The sequence below is a fragment of the Equus caballus genome, chromosome 3 (assembly GCF_041296265.1).
Source record: "Equus caballus isolate H_3958 breed thoroughbred chromosome 3, TB-T2T, whole genome shotgun sequence".
Taxonomy (NCBI): domain Eukaryota; kingdom Metazoa; phylum Chordata; class Mammalia; order Perissodactyla; family Equidae; genus Equus; species Equus caballus.
The window spans coordinates 568,807-587,145 of NC_091686.1; the positions used below are offsets into that span (position 1 = coordinate 568,807).

The 18,339-nt window shown below is 39.5% G+C and overlaps 1 protein-coding gene across 2 annotated transcripts in view; it reads right to left on the reverse strand.

Moving 5' to 3' along the window:
- Positions 1–18,339, reverse strand: part of NETO2 (neuropilin and tolloid like 2) — a 56,975-nt gene that overhangs the window by 25,609 nt on the left and 13,027 nt on the right. The window contains exons 3-6 of one of the 2 annotated variants that reach the window (XM_023636906.2): positions 18,096–18,236; positions 17,207–17,455; positions 12,699–12,743; positions 12,489–12,616 (exon numbers count right to left, since the gene is read on the reverse strand). In XM_023636906.2, the coding sequence (XP_023492674.2) occupies positions 12,489–12,616; positions 12,699–12,743; positions 17,207–17,455; positions 18,096–18,236 (563 nt within the window). The remainder of the gene's footprint in view (positions 1–12,488; positions 12,617–12,698; positions 12,744–17,206; positions 17,456–18,095; positions 18,237–18,339) is intronic. The other variant, XM_023636907.2, reaches the window with a different exon arrangement.

Consider the following 18,339-nt stretch of genomic DNA (forward strand, 5'->3'; position numbering starts at 1 on the left):
CTGTAAGGTCTTCCAAGGAAAAGATCACATGCTAACCATATCCAGTATAATCCTTCCTCATAGCGAGTGAGGAATAAACGACGAGGCTGATAAAACTATGAATCGGGAGAGCTAAACATCAGGAAGACATTCAAGAAGTCTGAAGTATTTACTCTCCGCTTTTTTTTAATCCAAAGAAACATGGTATTGCACAAGGCCACAGTAAATGCTCTTTAAAGATACAATTTTTTAAAAGTCAAAAGTTTTAAGATGTCATATGACAAGAATGACATTCTTCTCTATTGTTGAAAAAGCTAAATATTGTAGTAGTTTAGTTCAACTAATTTTCAGAAAATACACCTAACAATATGAACCTGACAAACTGAAACAGATGGAGGGCACAAACTCCTCCTCTCTCCCCCAGAATGAATGAGAAGAGATCTTCTAGTCAACACTCGTGCTCTCTTACCCTAACGCCCCTCTCCAGGGACGCAGAGTGTGTTACCTGGATGGTGAGGAATTTGGTCTGTTTCCTTTCCTCTTTCCCTGGACAAGTGAGTCGGGAACAGTGACCTGAGTAAGTGCACCTCTTCTGCAGATGCCAACTTTCCCTGGATTGGGATAGGCCAGGGTAGACTCTTGTGGAGGTGGAATTGGCGCGAGAGGAATTAGCAAGTCTAATTTGACTCTCACAAGCTGCTTCCCTAGCCTTCATCGTAATAAAGGGGCTATTTTGAATCTCCACATTCTCAACTGGTTCCAAACTCCAGTGGGAAAAAGGGACACTATTTATTGAAATCCCCAAAGGCTTTAACAGAAATGAAATCTCCAGAAAGCCACTATATCTATGGAAAGGCCACTGACGAAAGTGGACTAAAACACTACTTGCATAAACAAACACCAACAACTTCTTTTGCATATATTTATAAGTGGATTTTCTTGAACATCACCCATTAACTAGTTTACCCCTTTTGAGTATTCAAGGGTTATGGTGGTCTTTAAAATTTTTTCCTTTAAATTTCTTAAACAAAACCATCTGGTTACTCATTTAACACTTAAGAAATGTGATCCAATTCCCATATCAACTGTGAATAATATTTTTTAATTTTTAAAAATTGATTTACTTTTACTAAAAGTAACATTCTCCAATATTCCAGGTAATACTCCTGAGAAATTTATGAATATAGAATTATTTCTTCAGGAAATATTTCAATAAAGAACAAGATCTAGGAAATATAATTTAATTTCACTTAAACAAATATTTATTAAATATTGTCAAATAAAAAAATAGACTATATATTACAAATATAGCTGAAGCCTCTTGTGTTCTCCTTCTTTCCTACATACCCTTATCCTGAGTTTGATTTTCATAATTCTCATGCATATTTTTATATTTCCATATTTATGTATCTATAAAAATATGCAGTACTGCTCCGTACTTTTAACATCTTTTACCAATTATAGAAATAGATCACTATTTATTTATTCACTCTCCTTTTGGACATTCAGCTTGCTCTCATTTTTTAAAATATTAAATAATACTGCTATAAACATTCTTGAATTCTCATCATGCACATGTATGATGATTTCATTTGGGTATGTTTCTAGAAGTGCAGCTGCCATGTTACAGGAGGTGACCATTTTCAGCTTTACCAGCCCGTGCCCAATGGCTTTCCAAAGTGGTTGTGGCAATTTATCCTTCTAAAGCAAGTGAAGAGCGTTTCCATTACTCAGTCCTTGCTGACACTTGGTCATGTCAAATAACATACAGTAAAATTCTTCAACAAATGCAGTCACGTGACAGCCAGAGCAACCAAGAACAGCTCCGTCACCCCGCCCGGAATTCTCTTGTGCTGCCCCTTGGCGGTCAAAACCCATCTCCAGTCTGGATCCCAGGCAACCGATGATCTTTGGCTGCACTTTGGTTTTACCTTTCTTAGAACTTCATATAAACAAAACCACACCGTATGAGTCTGGACTCTTCCACATAGCATGATCCATTTGAGATTCTTCTAGGTTACTGCAGGTACCAACAGTTTGTCCCTTTTTATTACCAAATGGATTTCACATTATGGATGTAATACAGTTTATTCTTTTAAAACAGCTGAAGAACACTTGGACTGTTTCCAGTTTTTGGTTATTATGGATAAAGCTGCTACAAACGTTTATGTATAGGTGTTTCTGTATAAACATGTTTTTATTTCACCTGGGCATCAGGAGACCGCTGAGTCACATGGTAACTCTATAAGGAACCACCAAGCTGTTTCCCAAGTGGCTGTAGCATTTTGCATTCCCACCAGGAGTATTATCAGATGTTCAGTTGCTCTACACAGGTTCCAGCACTTGGTACTGTTTTTTTAAACTAGTTATTCTAACAGATGTATCATGCCATCTCATTGTGGTTCTAATCTGCATCTCTGTAATGACTAAATCATCTTTGGTGAAGAGTCTGTTCAAATCTTCTGCCCATTTTTAAATTGGCTAGTTTTCTTATTGTTTTCAGTTCTGGATTAAAAGTCTTTTGACCAGTGATTTGCAAGTATTTTCTCCCAGTTCGTGGCTTTTCTTTTCACTCAATAGTGTCTTTCCCAGAAAAAAACTTTTAAGTTTTAATAAAGTCCAATTTATGTTATTTTATGGATTCTCCATTGATGTCATATCTAAGTAAGAATTGTTTGCCTAACCCCAGGTCATAAAGATTTTCTTCTAAAAGTTTTATAATTTACACATATGTTTATGATCCATTTTGGGTTAATTTTCTACAAAGTATTAGATATAGGTCAAAGTCGGTATTTTTTTTTTGCATATGGATGTCCAATTGTTTGGCAGCATTTGTTGAAGATTATCCTTTCTCAGTGTATTGTCGTTGTATCTCCATAAAAAGGTCAATTACAGTCATGCATCACATAACGATGTTTCAGTCAATGGCAAACCACATACACAACGGTGGTCACAAAAAATTATAATAGAGCTAAAAAATTCCTATCCCCTGGTAACACCATACCCGTCTTAACGTCATAGTGCAATGTCCTACTCACGTGTTTGTGGTGATGCCGGTGTAGACAAACCTACTACATTGCCCGTTGTATAAAGTACAGTATATACAATTATGTACAGTACCTAGTACTTGATAATAATAAACGACTGTTACTGGCTTATGTATTTACTATACTATACTTTTTAATTGTTATTTTAGAGTATACTTTCTACTTATAAAAAGTTTACTGCAAAAGAGCATGCTGTTTATGCCAGCAGCAGCCTCATACATCTCATGTTTACGGCATCTCTTGATTGCATCCTTTTCTCGTGTGCTTGATTTAATCTCATGTTGTTTTGTTCATCATGGTCCCTAAACATACAAAATCCACTGCTAACCTTGCCTGTAAGAGGCCACATCGAGCGACTGACCTGGAAACAAAACTGAAAGTGATTAAGGACTATGAAGGTGGAAAATCTGTGATGGTTATTGCTCGCCAGTCAGGCATGTCCCATTCCACCACAGCTACGATCTTGAAGAACAAGAACAAAGTGAAAGAAGCTGTTAAAGGGTCTGATCATTGCAGGCCACGAGACTAACAAAAATTCGAGAAGGGCCTACATCAGACATGGAGAAACTTCTTATGACCTGGATTGAAGACCAGGCGCAAAACTGTATCCCTCTCAGCACCATGACATCACGGCCAAAGCAAAAGCTTGTTTGTGATGTTGAAAGAAGACGCTGGACCCAACTGTGATGTTGAATTGACTGTGAGGCTTGGGTGGTTTCCACGACTCAGGAATCCTTGTTCATCACATAACGTGACAGTGAGGGGCGAGTCTGTGAGTGCTGCTGTGAAGGCGGCTGAAGAACTTTTAGAAACTCTAGGTAAGCTGATTGTGGAGGAAAACAATTTGCCAGAGCAAATACTCGATATGGATGGAACCTCCCCACTCTGGAGGTGGATGCCTGAAAGGACTTCCATCCCTTAGGCCGGCAAGTCAAGGCCAGGTTTCAAGGCTTTTAAGGACAGGATAACAGTCTTGCTTGGGGGCAATGCCCAGGCTACAAATTGAAACCCTCTGTGACCTGGCACAGCGAGAACCCAGGGCCTTCAAGCACATCAAGAAGCCCGCAGTGCCAGTGGACCCCAGGAGCAATAAGGAGCCATGGATGACTCAGCTGCTCTTCCAAGATGCCCTCCTGAATTGCTGTGCCAGAGAAATGGAGAAGTGCTGTGTGGAGAGTAACACATCTTTCAAGATGTTGCTTCTTGTTGGTGATGCTCCTGGCCATCCTCCTTTGACTGGTGATCTTCGTCCCAATATCAAAGTGGGGTTTCCTCCTCCAAACACCACCTCTTTGCTCCAACCAGTGAATCGAGGAGTTAAGCAGCTTTTCAGGCCCAGGATCTGAAGAGGACCTTTGCCCAGGCTCTTGCTGCAACTGAGGCAGACACTGACGCAATTCTGGCAGGATTACAACATCTCTGACTGCATCAAGAACCTTGCTGGGGCCTGGGGTGATGTCACTGGGGAGTTATGAACGGCGTCTGGAAGAAGACAGTCAGGAGGTTGATCCATGACTTCAAAGGGTTTGCCAAGGATGAGGAGGTTGCAGAAATCAACAGGCTGCAGTTGAGATGGCAAACAACTTTACCCTGGTTGTGGATGAGGATCACACTGAGGAGCTCCCAGAGGTGGTTCCTGAGGAATTGACTCACGAGGAGCTGTTGGAACCGAACAGGAACACACAGCTGAAGAAGAGGCAGGACAAAAGGAAATTGCAAGGGAAGAAAAAGAACCCTCAAGAAAATTCACAGTGATGGCTTTAGCAGAAGCTTTTGCAGACCTCAAGAAGCTCCTTAAAAAGTTTGAAAACAAGGACCCCAACACTGAAAGGTTTTCAGTAATAGAAAGGAATGTTCATGGTGCATTATCTGCTTACAAGCAAATCTACAATGAAAAGAAGAAACAAGCCAAGCAAACCACGATGAAGAGCGACACCTCCTCAAGAAGCTCAGGCAGGTCCTTCAGGAGGTGTTCCAGAAGAAGGCATCATCATAGGAGACGACAGCTCCATGTGTGTTATTGCCCCTGAAGTCCTTCCAGGGGGACAAGATGTGGAGGAGGAAGACGGTGATATTGATGATCCTGACCCTTGTAGGCCTAGGCTAATGTGTGTCTCTGTCTTAATTTTTAACAAAAAAGTTTAAAAAGCTAAAAACAATACAAAATCTAAAAGCAGAAAAAATCTTATAGAATTAGGATATAAAGAAAGAAAATACTTTGTACAGCTGTGCATTGTGTTTGTGTTTTAAGCCATTGTTACTACAAGAGTGAAAATGTTAAGAGCCAGCCCTGATGGCTCTGTGTGCTCTGCTTTGGCAGCCTGGGTTCAGTCCCTGGGGTGGAACCACACCACTTGTCTCTCAGTAGCCATGCTGTGGTGGTGGCTCTCAGAGAGGAACCAGAAAGTGTTACAACTATACATAGCTATGTACTGGGGGTAGGGGGTGGGGAGAAGAAAAAAGGAGGAAGATTGGCACAGATGTTAGTGTCGGGCAAAATCTACCCCCCCCCCCCGAAAAAAGAGAAAAAAATTAAAAAGTTTATATAGTAAAAAAGTTGCAGTAAGCTCAGCTTAATTTATTATTAAAGAAAGAAAGATATATTTTATAAATTTATTGTAGCCTGAGCATATATTGTTTATAAAGTCTACGGTAGTTTTCAGTAGCGTCCCGGGCCTTCACCTTCACTCTCCACTCACTCACTGCCTCACCCAGAGCAACCTCTAGTCCTGCGGGCTCCGTTCATGGTCAGTGCCCGAGACAGGTGCACCATTTTTTACCTTTTATACAGTATTTTTACTCTAGCTTTTCTCTGTTTGGATACAAAATACTCACCACTGTGTTACAACTGCTACAGCATTCAGTGCAGTAACACGCTGTACAGGTCTGTAGCCTAGGAGCAATAACAGGCTACACCAACAGGCCAGGTGTGGAGTAGGCCGCACCGTCTAGGTTTCTGTAAGTACACTCTCTGATGTTCGCACGACGAAATCGCCTGATGACGCATAACCCAAAATGTATCCCAGTTCTTAGGCGATGCATGACCGCATAGCAAGCTCCCATACATGTGAAGTTCTCCCTTAGGATACTTTATTCACTTTCATTAGTTTGTACATCCCAGTAACAAGTGCATTCTGTCCAATTACCACAACTTTATCTTGAAGGATAAGTCACCCCACTTTGTTTTTATTCAAAATTGTTGTGGTTCTTCTGGATGCTTTCCTCTTCTACGTGCCTCCGAAAGCCCTACTGGGATTAGGATTGGAGTTATTTATGATTATTTTCTTTGGTGAGGAAGACTGGCCCTGAGCTCACATATGTTGCCAATCTTCCTCTTTTTTTTTTTAAAAAAAAAGATTTTATTTTATTTTTTTCCTTTTTCTCCCCAAAGCCCCCCGGTACATAGTCGTATATTCTTTGTTGTGGGTCCTTCTATTTGTGGCATGTGGGATGCTGCCTCAGCATGGTTTGATGAGCAGTGCCATGTCCGCGCCCAGGATTCGAACCAACGAAACACTGGGCCGCCTGCAGCAGAGCACGCGAACTTAACAACTTGGCCACGGGGCCAGCCCTGTCTTTTTGCCTGAGGAAGATTGACTCTGAGCCAACATCTGTGCCAGTCTTCCTCTCTTTTGTATCTGAGATGCCACCACAGCAAGGCTTGATGAGCAGCATATAGGTCCATGCCCAGGATCCAAACCTGTGAACCCCGGGCCGCCAAAGCAGAGTGTGCCAACTTAACTGCGACACCACCAGGCCGGGCCCTAGATTGGAATTATTCTAAATTGATAGATTAATTAGGGAACAATGAACATATCTGTGATATTGACTCTTCCCACCCGTGACAATGATCTCTCTCCCAACATTTCTGTAGATCTTCTTTTATGTATTTCATTGTAATTTAAAAATTTACTTCCTGGTAGTTTATGGCTTGTTTCTATTGTAAATGGTGTTTTAAAAAGTTTCACTTTCAAACTGCTTTTGGCTGTAGTACAGAAAAACCACTGACTTTTATAACTGATTAACTTTTTCTTTCTCTCATCTTGTTGTATTGACCAGGATTTCTGAACACCACCAAATAAAATATTGACAATAGACATCCTTGACTTATTCCTGAGCTTCAAGGAAATGCTTTTAAGCTTTCACCATTAATTACAATGTTTGTTTTAGGGTTTTAGTAGATATTCTTTGTCAGCCTGAAGTCGAGTTTTCCTATGTTGGAATCACTGAGAGTTTTTTCTATCGATAGGTTTTAAGTTTAATTGAATATTTTTTCTGCATCGATTGATATATCTGGATTTTCTCCTTTCATCTGTTAATATGGTAAACTACATCATTCAATTTTCTAATACTAAACTATGCAAGAACTTCTAGGATAAACGCACGTTGGTGGTGATTTCTAAAAAACTTTGTTAGGTTTAGTTTCTTATTGCTTACTCTAGTTTTATGGGTCACCCCCCTCCCCCTGCCTTCCATTTTATAAATAATCCTGGTTTATAATTCTCTCATGCTTTCTATTTAATTTTCATAGAAACAGGCTGAGGAATGGTCTTTCTTCTTCAGTTTTCTGAAACAGTTTATATAACATGTTCCTTGAATATTTGGTAAAATCTAATCTGGCCAGTTTTTTCTTTTCTTTCCTTTTCTTTTTTTTTTTTTGAGGAAGATTAGCCCTAAGCTAACATCTGCCACCAATCTCCCTCTTTTTGCTGAGGAAGGCTGGCCCTGAGCTAACATCTGTGCCCATCTTCCTCTACTTTATATGTGGGATGCCTGCCACAGCATGGCGTGCCAAGCGGTGCCATGTCCGCACCCGGGATCTGGACCGGTGAACCCCTGGCCGCCGAAGTGGAACGTGCGAACTTAACCCCTGTGCCACTGGGCTGGCCCCTAGCCAGTTTTTTCGTAACATTTTAAGTATAAAATCGATGTCATCAATTTGGCAAAAGTTTATTCTTGTTTTCTATTTCTTTGATTTAATTTTGGTAAATTATATATATATACAAATATATATACACACACAAATATATATTTAAGGAAATTGTCCATTGAGACTGTTTACAAATTTATTAGCAAAGAATTACTCATAATATTCTCTTATAGTTTAAAACACTTTCATTGTGGAAAATTTCAAACATGCAAAAACAGACAAAATAGTATATAAACCCATGTACCCACCCCTAAACTTAACGAAGATAACTCGGTCGGTCTTGCTTTATCTATAACCCTCCCCACTTCTGCCTCTCACTTTCTGAGACAAATCCCAGAGATATGATTTCATGTGTAAATAGTTCCAAACATACTGCTAAAGACCACTTACAAAAATAACCTCAGTAGTGTTCTCCAACTGCACAAATGAGTAATTGCTTAATATCAAATACTGGTTGGCGTGTAGACTTTTCACTGTCTCTTAGCGCTCCCCTCCTTTCATGTTTCCTTCGAATCCACAAGTTTCCTTGACTTTTACATTTCCCTGATCTGCAGGTTCCCCTACCGTCTTCCTTCTTCCTTCTGTCATTTGTTTCTGGAAGAAACGCTCGGGTTTTCTCTTCTCCTCAGCAGGTCTTCTTCCTAGTTGTCTCACGAGTTTTCAGTCTCAGCTCTAGCTGATTTATGTATGACCTTTTCTGTTTCTAATATTTCTTTTTTTCTAGATCAATCTCGCCAGAGGTATGTCTATCATTTTTTTTTACAAAGGGGCAGCTTTTAGTCTGTTGCTTCTTTCTTTTTGTAACTTCGTTTTAGACTTCATTTATTTCTGCTCTTGTATTATTACACTTCCTTTGGATATTTTGGTTCTGTAACTTTATTTTTTTGAGGAAGATTAGCCCTGAGCTAACTGCTGCCAATCCTCCTTTTTTTGCTGAGGAAGACTGGCCCTGAGCTACCAGCCGTGCCCATCTTCCTCTACTTTATACGTGGGACACCTACCACAGCATGGTGTGCCAAGCGGTGCCATGCCTGCACCCAGAATCCAAACTGGCAAACCCTGGGCCGCCGAAGTGGAACGTGCGCACTTAACCATTGTGCCACCAGGCCAGCCCTTTCATTTTTTTAAGATTGGCCCTGAGCTAAGATCTATTGCCAATCTTTTTTTTTTCTTCTTCTCCCCAAAGCCCCCCAGAATATAGTTGTATATTCTAGTTGTAGGTCCTTCTAGTTGTGGCATGTGGGACGCCACCTCAGCATGGCCTGATGAGCAGTGCCAGGTCCGCGCCCAGGATCCCAACCAGCGAAACCCTGGACAGCCAAAGTGGAGTGCATGAACTTAACCACTTGGCCACGGGGCTGGTCCCTCTGCTAACTTCTTGAGTTCAATCTTAGCTCATTAAATTTAACTCTTTTTCTTCTTCTAAAGGAAGCATTTACAGTTATAAATTCTCCCAAAGTACTTTTCACTGCATCCCACAAGTTTTGTATGTAGTATTTCCATTCTTCTTTTTTTTCTTTAAAGATTTTATTTTTTTCCTTTTCCTCCCTAAAGCCCCCCAGTACATAGTTGTAAATTCCTCGTTGTGGGTCCTTCGAGTTGTGGCATGTGGGACGCCGCCTCAGTGTGGTTTGCTGAGCAGTGCCATGTCTGTGCCCAGGATTCGAACTAATGAAACACTGGGCTGCCTGCAGCAGAGCATGCAAACTTAACCACTTGGCCACGGGCCAGCCCCTCATTATTTTTGAGTTTCAAACATGTTCAAATTTCCATCCTGATTTCTTCTGTGACCTATGAATTACTAAGTGGTATATTATTAAATTTCCAAACATACGGACTTTTTAAAGTTATCTTTTGGTTGCTGGTTACTAACTTAACTGTATTTTTTTTGTCAGGGGATGCTCTGCATGATAGCAAGCACTGGTATATATTTCAGACTTTCTTTTTAGCCTAGCATATGGATCAGTTTTTATAAATGTTTCACTTATACATGCTCCCAGAGAATGTGTATTCCTTGGATCTTGGGAGCAAGATAACATGTCTCATTAGGCAGCCTGTGTTGTTTAAATCTTCTGAGCCTTACTAATTTTTTTGTATGACTGACACACTACTGAGAGGTGAAAAAAAATTACCCACTATAATTGTGGATTTGTCAGTTTTCCTCGGCAATTGTCAGTTCATAGTTTGTACATTTTGAGGTTAATACATAAAAATTTAAAATCATTCTTCCTTGTGAATTAGTTTATTTCTTGACTTCTATTTTAATCGCTGTATCAGTTCTCTTTCGGTATTTGTTGGTATTTCTTTCTTGTTTTTGTATTTCCAAAATTTCCTGTGGTTATCCTAAAACAGGATATATTTGGATTTTCACTGTAGCATTTTATCCATTTAATATTTTTGCCCACAAATATCTTAATTTTGCTTTCATTCTTGAATGATAGTTTAGCTGGATATGGAATTTTAGAATTTTAGATTGTGATTTATTTTTCCTCAGCATTTTGAAGACATTTTTCTATTGTCTTCTGGCTTCCATTTTGAGATTGATGATTCTGATGTCACTCCTTGTATGCAATCTCTCTTTTTCTCTCTACTTGTTTTGAAGATTCTCTTGTTGTCTGTGGTGCCCAATGTAAGCGGGTGCCAATTAAAACATTTTTTTTCTTGCTTTGGGAGTCACTTTGTATCAATGCTTTTTGTCAACTGAAAATTTTCTTAATAGCTGCCACCCCCCCGGACTCTCAAGCCATATTCAGGGCAATTTTCTCAGATCTTTCAATAACCATAGTTTTTACTTGGATAAGTCCTATTTGACTATTTTTAAAGTGTAACTGGTCATTGCTCTTTCTCATCTTTCTAATTCCTTCTTGTAGGATATTTAAAACACTTCCATTCTACGAAGCCCCTGCCGTTGTTGTGTCTGCTCACTCACTCACGGTGGGCTGCTCACTTGTGCATTTCCTAACTGTGGGCTGTGCGTTTACCTCAGCTTTATCTACCATGATCCCACAGCCTCCATGGTTATTTCGTATTCTTTTTTTTTTTTTTAAGGTTTTATTTTTCCTTTTTTCTCCCCAAAGTCCCTTGGTACACAGTTGTATATTTTTAGTTGTGGGTCCTTCTAGTTGTGGCATGTGGGACGCTGCCTCAGCATGGCCTGATGAGCAGTGCCATGTCCACATCCAGGATCCGAACTGGCAAAACCCTGGGGTTCCACAGATGAGCACTCGAACTTAACTGCTTGGCCCTGGGGTGGCCCCTGGTATTCATTTTTGTTAGGTGCCACAAATGGCTTAACAAGCCCAGAACCATTTTGTTAATTTTTGGGCTAAGTGGTTCCTGAATTGAACAGGGAATGTAAATTCACATCCCAAACTTTCTATGGATAAAGTTTTAGGGGAAACCCCAGCATCACTCCTATCCCAAGACAGCCCAGAAAAATAAGCTTCTTGTTATCAACCTGTGCTAGCGGAAGATGTTTTCTATTCTACCATTTCATGGCAATATTCTCCCTTTGAGGGTTCCAGCTCTATGTGAGGGATCTCACAAAGGTCACATGAGCCCTAGGCCTTTTTTTCTGTCTCAGTGTGGGTATTAATACCAAGCTCCTGGCATGTCTACCCCTGAGTAGTCATACACTACTGAAATCAGCAAGGGGCATTTGTATCATCAATTTCAGTTTTCAGTTTATCACTCTGGTTTATAGTTCTCTTTATTTTTAGTCCAAAATAATCATCTCCTTTTTTTGGAGCTTATATATGCTTTTAAAAGGACACCTGTTATATTTTATCCAATGTTTCCAGGTGTTTTGTAAAAGGCAAAAGGTATATTTTCAGGTAATCTATCCATCATATTATCATAACTCTAAATTTGATTTTCATAATTCTTCAAAGGTTTGTTCTCCCACCCTCATTCTCTTTTCTCTTCTTACATATTAAATATAATCTTAACTCTCTTAATATCCCTAGAAGTGTAAATTAAAAGCAAAAAGCCTAAGTAGTTAGCAACCAGTCTCAATCTGGCAGAGTCATTTCAAACATTCTCCCCTGTGACGGATTCCAGTGAAAGCCCTGCCTGATTAGCAGAGGACAGCACGGCAACAACACAGCCCTGAGATTCAACGTGTCTGTGTTTGGGTTTGACACTGCCAGGACCGATTCTGAGATGTCTGACAACATACCTTAACCTCCTGTTGCCTATTTTTTCTCCTCATAAAGTTTTTATGAATCTATGATCATAGTGACCAATACTTGCACTCTCTAATTAGGAATACACAGATTTCAAGAATCTTAAAATTCTTAAAATAAGAATATTAACATATGTGTGATATTCCTGAAATTTATAGTGTAGTTTAACTATAACAAGGCTGAGATCTTAGGAGGTGCCTGATAATGTTACTGAGATAAAGTTAATTTTTTAAAAGTTGTAATATCAGTTTATATAATCAATAAGTATCTCCATGAACCAAAATAACATATTATACAAATCACGTCTTATTATGTTCTTCTCTGAAGTGACTCAATGCATAATAATACCTTAGCTCTTGGAGTAGCTTTAATTGTCCATATGCAATCAACTGCTTGCCCAGGTTTCGTTTTTCCTTCTTGTTCTACCTGACTAGAACGCACTACTCCATCAGCTCCTGAGAGCTCAAACTGGCAATCTAGAAAGAATAGATGAATGATGTTCAAAGGAAAATAAGACTGATAAAAACGCCATGAGGAAAAAGAGGTGATATACTAAACCTGGGATGGGGTTTAAAATACCTCCTAGGTAAGTAAAATCTGGATCTGCAACAGAAGAAAGAAGAAAGTCATTGGCATTGAGATACTGTAGAATGACTTTAAGGCTCAGTGTCTTAAGTTATATCCAATGCTACATTTAACAACAAAGCAAGAGAAAGCTTCCACTGGTATAGACTGCAGACCACTGGTTATTTATGAGCATATTCAGGTGCTCACTTCAGGATCAATGTTTCTAAAATAATGTTTACACTTTTGATCCCATCACAAATTAATGCTCATCTATACTACCTGAAAACTCATAATGCTCCATCAATAGCAGTAGCTAGTCCATTGATGGATGAATGAATAAACAAAATGTGGCATATACAGTACAATGGAATATTATTCAGCATTAAAAAGAAATGAAATTCTGACATATGCCACAACATGGATGAACTTTGAAACATTATGCTAAGGGAAATAAACCAGACACTAACGGACAAATATTGCATGATTCCGCTTACTGAAGTACCTAGGTTACATCAGTCAGATTCACAGAGACAATAAGTACCAGGAGCTGGACGGAGAGGGAACGGGGAGTTAGTGTTTAATGGGTACAGTTTCAGCTTGGGATGACAAAAAAGTTCTGGAAATGGATCGCGGTGATGGTTGGACAACACTGTAAATGTACTTAATGCCACTGACTTGCACATTTAAAAACGGTTAAAGTAGTGAATTTATGTTATGTATAATTTATTGCATACACACAAAACGTGGTAGCTGGTAAGTGGTTTTTTCATAATGGCAGGAGAAAAGAAAGATGAGTAAGAGGTATACAGGAGTAAATAATACTTTTATTGTCAAAAAGAAGTTACAAAATCTTATATATAAATCAGATCTTGGCAAACAAGTGTATACTATCTGAAAGAAAAAACAGACATCAAAAACAATGTTCTTAATTATTTGAATGTTTTTAGATACTAAAAACCAAAATCAGGCAATTTTATACATAAAGATTCTTACTTTGAGGAAAAGTAGCTCTTTTTCCTCTATTAGTTTTATGTATCATGAGAGCAACTTTATAAGGCTTACAGTTAAAAGATCAACCAATGTTTAATATTACGCTAATGACAGTGACATCGGCAGGATTATATAATACTCCATTTTACAGAGGAGGAAACTGAACCAGAGAGATTATTTTCTTAGATCATACAATGGCAAAGTCAGGACTAGATGCCAATTCTCTAGAATTCTGTTACGCTACCATGTTGCCTTTGTAATGTGGGTGAGGATTCCACAATTTTACCACTAAAAGAAAAAAATCACGTTAAAATAAACAAGCATAATTAACTAAATTATGGATGTGCCTAGTTACTTAAACTCATATCTATAAAATAAAGTTTGTCTAGGGATTGGTAAACCTAGAAGAAGCCTGCTAACAATGCTGAGAAATTAGTATCTTTTCAATGAAATCCTCTAAGCTCCTGGTGATATCTGTTGAGGCAGAGAGGCTCTTAACAGATTGTTAGCTCCTGGAAGTCACTGGGATAATTCTGGAATTTTAATGTAGTAACAACGATATCCTAAAAGTCTCGCCTACATATGAAGAAATTCAGATTCGTTTGCCAGAGAGCTCGCATGGCTTTACTCCAGTGCTGTTTAGGATTTAAATTTCTCTTTGACATTTCTCTGCAAAAGAGCTGAAGTGTTGTTACTCCCTTTTAGCAAGGCTGGGTTTAGTTTATTAAGTTAAAAAAGAACAGTTTTGGGGCCTGCCTGGTGGCGCAGTGGTAAAGTGCACCCCTTCCGCTTCTCGGGGGCCCGGGGTTCACCGGTTCGGATCCGGGTGTGGACATGGCACCGCGTGGCACGCCATGCTGTGGTAGGTGTCCCACATATAAAGTAGAGGAAGATGGGCACGGATGTGAGCTCAGGGCCAGCCTTCCTCAGCAAAAAGAGGACTGGCAGTAGTTAGCTCAGGGCTAACCTCCCTCAAAAAAACAAGTTTCTGAGACGTATCGTAAATTGAGCTAAAGTTTTCCCTCTACCTTTCCAGTATGAAATTTGGATAACCATGGTTAAAGCGTCTGGAATTACAAACAACTGGAACAAGACTGAGTGCCGAGTGACAGAAAAGAAGAGTGTGCACTGAAAACAGGTCTTGCCGGCTGAGGAAAGGCGCTGGGACATTTTACACGGGCAGCTTCCACTCTGCCAGTTTGGTATATTTAGGTTCGATCTGAACTTTCAAATTAAGTTTTTTTTTTAGATACCTGTTTGTAATTTTTTAAAATTTATTTTTATTGTAGTAAAATACATATACCAATATTTACCCTTTTAATCACTTTTAAGTGTACAATTCAGTGGCATTAAGTACATTCACAATGTTGTGCAAGCATCACCACTATCCATTTAACCAAAAATTAAAAAGACAAATTTTAATACAATCCAGCCATTGCACTCCTTGGTATTTACCCAAATGAGTTAGAAACTTGTCTACACAAAAACCTGCACATGGATGCAGGTTTATTTACAATTGCTAAAACTTGAGAAGCAACTAAGATATCCTTCAATAGAATGGATAAACAAACCGTGGCACAACCACATAACGTAATACTCAGCACCAAAAAGAAATGGGCTACCAAGCCATGAAAAACATGGAGGAACTTTAAATGCATGTGACTGAGTGAAAGCAGCCAATCTGAAAAGGCTACATATTGTACGACTCCAACTATAGGACATTCTAGAAAGGGCCAAACTACAGAGACAGTAAAAAGACCAGCGGCCCTTGGGGGTTTAGAGGGAGGGAAGAACAGGTGGGTTTTTCAGGCAGTGGAGATAATCTGTATGATATTGTAATGGTGGATACACGTCATTACACATTTGTCTAAACACAGAGAACATAGAAGATCAAGAGTGAACCCTAATGTAAACCACAGACTTTAGGTGATAATGATGTGTCAATGGAGGTTCATCGATTGTAAAAATGTACCACTCTGGTGCAGGATGCTGATTTTGGAGGCAGTTGTGTGTGTGTGTGTGTAGGGGGGGGACGGTAAGAAGTATATGGCAACTGTACTTTCTACTAGGTTTTGCTGTGAATCTAAAACTGTTCTAAAAATAAGGTCTATTAGACAAATTTTCCTTTTTGAAAATGTTATCCTTTTGGCATTGAGAAGGTACATACTGAAGCAACACTTAAAAATTTCCATAATATGTTTACTGACAGGAAAAATGTTGACTACATTGTTCACGCAAAAAATCAGGTATCACAGCTGTACGTATAGCATGGTATCAGCTAAGTGGAACAAAATAGACAGAGAAAAACATCTGAAAGGATACACAGCAAATTGTTAACACTGGTTTTTTATATATAGGGTGGTAAGATTATGGATATTTTCTTTTCATTTGGATATGTTTTAATTTTTTTCAACTAAATTTCTTGCATGAAAACATAAAAGCAAAACGATTGTACAGTTGCTCCACTAAGTCACTTTTCATCTTGTTAGTTTGTAAGCTCTCTGAAGACAGCAGCAACAACTTGCCTATCTTAGTGTTTCCATCCTGGGGATACGCCCACATTTGCATGCGACAGGCCCTTGCAGTTCTTAAGGTGTTCTCACACCCCACGGGGCAGGGAAGACAGGCAGAGTGTGCTGCACGGAGTCTCCTCCGCCAATGCATGTGCACACCCTAGTCCTCAAGACCTGTGGATGCTACTTCATATAGTGAAAACCAGTGAGCATTACGAGGCGAAAGATGTGATGAAGCCAAGGATTCTGAGAAGAGAAGTGATGTGAGGATGGAGGCAGAGACTGGAGCCATGTGGCCCAGAACCAAGGAATGCTGGGGCAGCCACCAAAAAAGCTGGAAGAGACAAGGAACGGATCCTGCCAGACTTCCAGAGGGAAAGGGGCCTGCTGGAGTTTGCACTTCTGGCCTCCAGAGCTCAGAATAAATTTGCGTTGTTTCCGGCTGTCAGTGGGTGGTAGTTAGTTCTGGCAGTCCCAGGGGATGCACACAGCAGGAGTTCCCATCTCACCAACAGCAACCCCTAGGCACCACACTGTGCTTAACAGCCTCACAGTTATTAGGTGACAGAGAAAGGATTCAAACCCAGATCTCTCGCCTCCAAGTGTAGAGCAGTTTTCTTTCTATTGCTTAATATTTTCTAGAGACTATTCAAATGAGCAGTTAATTCAATCATTCCAATGGAAAAACCTGCCAAACTAATTACTTCAATTACTTTTTAAAATGTATTTCTTTGGATGCTTTTGGCCTTGATATATGCTATGAAACAAAGAAATCTAAGAAAACGTGATACCATCTATGATATGCTTCAAAATTCAAGTGATACAGTTCTATTTCTAATTTTTGTGAAGTGTTCATTTATTCATGGACTGACTTCCCTTTGACTTTGCTAATTTCTTTAAAGCCTTGATTTGGTTAACTCTATTAAATTATCTCTTTTCTAGCCTTACGATTCTAAAACTAGTATGCCCTAACCGCTGAAAAGATGACTTCATTACCTGGAATAAATGAATATTTTGCTCGAAATCCCAGTCCTTCCAGTTCTTCATCAGAACTAAACTTAATCCACATGAATCTCCCTGTTGATCTAATTAACGGGGGGCTCTTCACCCCACAGTAACGATCTATTAGTGGAGAGAAACCAAATGGCCCATCTCGAACTTCCAAGTGATCAAACCGACATTCGAACGATGGTTCTATATAATAACGTTCATCAAAGGTTAACTCTATTCTCTGACGTGGGGCAGCTGGAAAATAAAAGGAAGTAGATCAGGGCAACGGGAACAAGAAAGGTACAAACATCCCGACACAAGTGAGAAAGGAAAACAAACGTGCTGCTGCCCTCAGAGACGAGGGCCACGGGGGCGCTGCGCGCAGTCATGCGAAGCCCACACTTCACATTACTGGTAACACTGCTGTCTGCAGAACTGCAGTAATCTTTCCTCTGGCATATGCTACATAGTAAATTAGTTAAATGTAGGCAAATGATTAAAATTAGAGTTGAGAAGCCAATGCTCAGTACCTGAGAGACGATGCACCATGAGGAACAGAAGAAATGAAAGGAGCAACTGACGGAACTATGGACATAAGTGTGCATAAGGCCTAATAAGAAACGCCAGGAAGTTTAAGTTTCTTACCAGAAGTTTCTCATATACACTGATGCATCTAGTTGAATTATGTTTTAGGAGATTCAAAATTCCTATAAAATTTCAACTATTATTTTGTTAACGTGTCCAGTCTTTAGAAATATTTATAATTACTAGAGTTTGATTGAAATGCATGTTTAAATTTTGTTCAAACTGGTTTAAACAGGGCATTTTAGCAATGTATTTAGTTTTACAAGAAAGTAAAAATTCATTCAACAAAAGACAGAAATTGGTCAAATACCTTCCAAAACGTAGATACATTCCTTGTTGGGTGGGTATGAGTCAGGATAATTTGGTGAAGCGAAATGACCTCCATTGCTGGTTCGAACCCAAGTGCCGCACTGGGTTGCAGGAATGTGCTTCATTCCAATATTTTGTCCATCTTAGGGAAAAATAGCATTTAAAATATTAGTTACAGCAAAGACAACACCGTTCTTCTCTTCCCCCACAACTTCCTCAAACAACTGCCCACTCTACATTACACA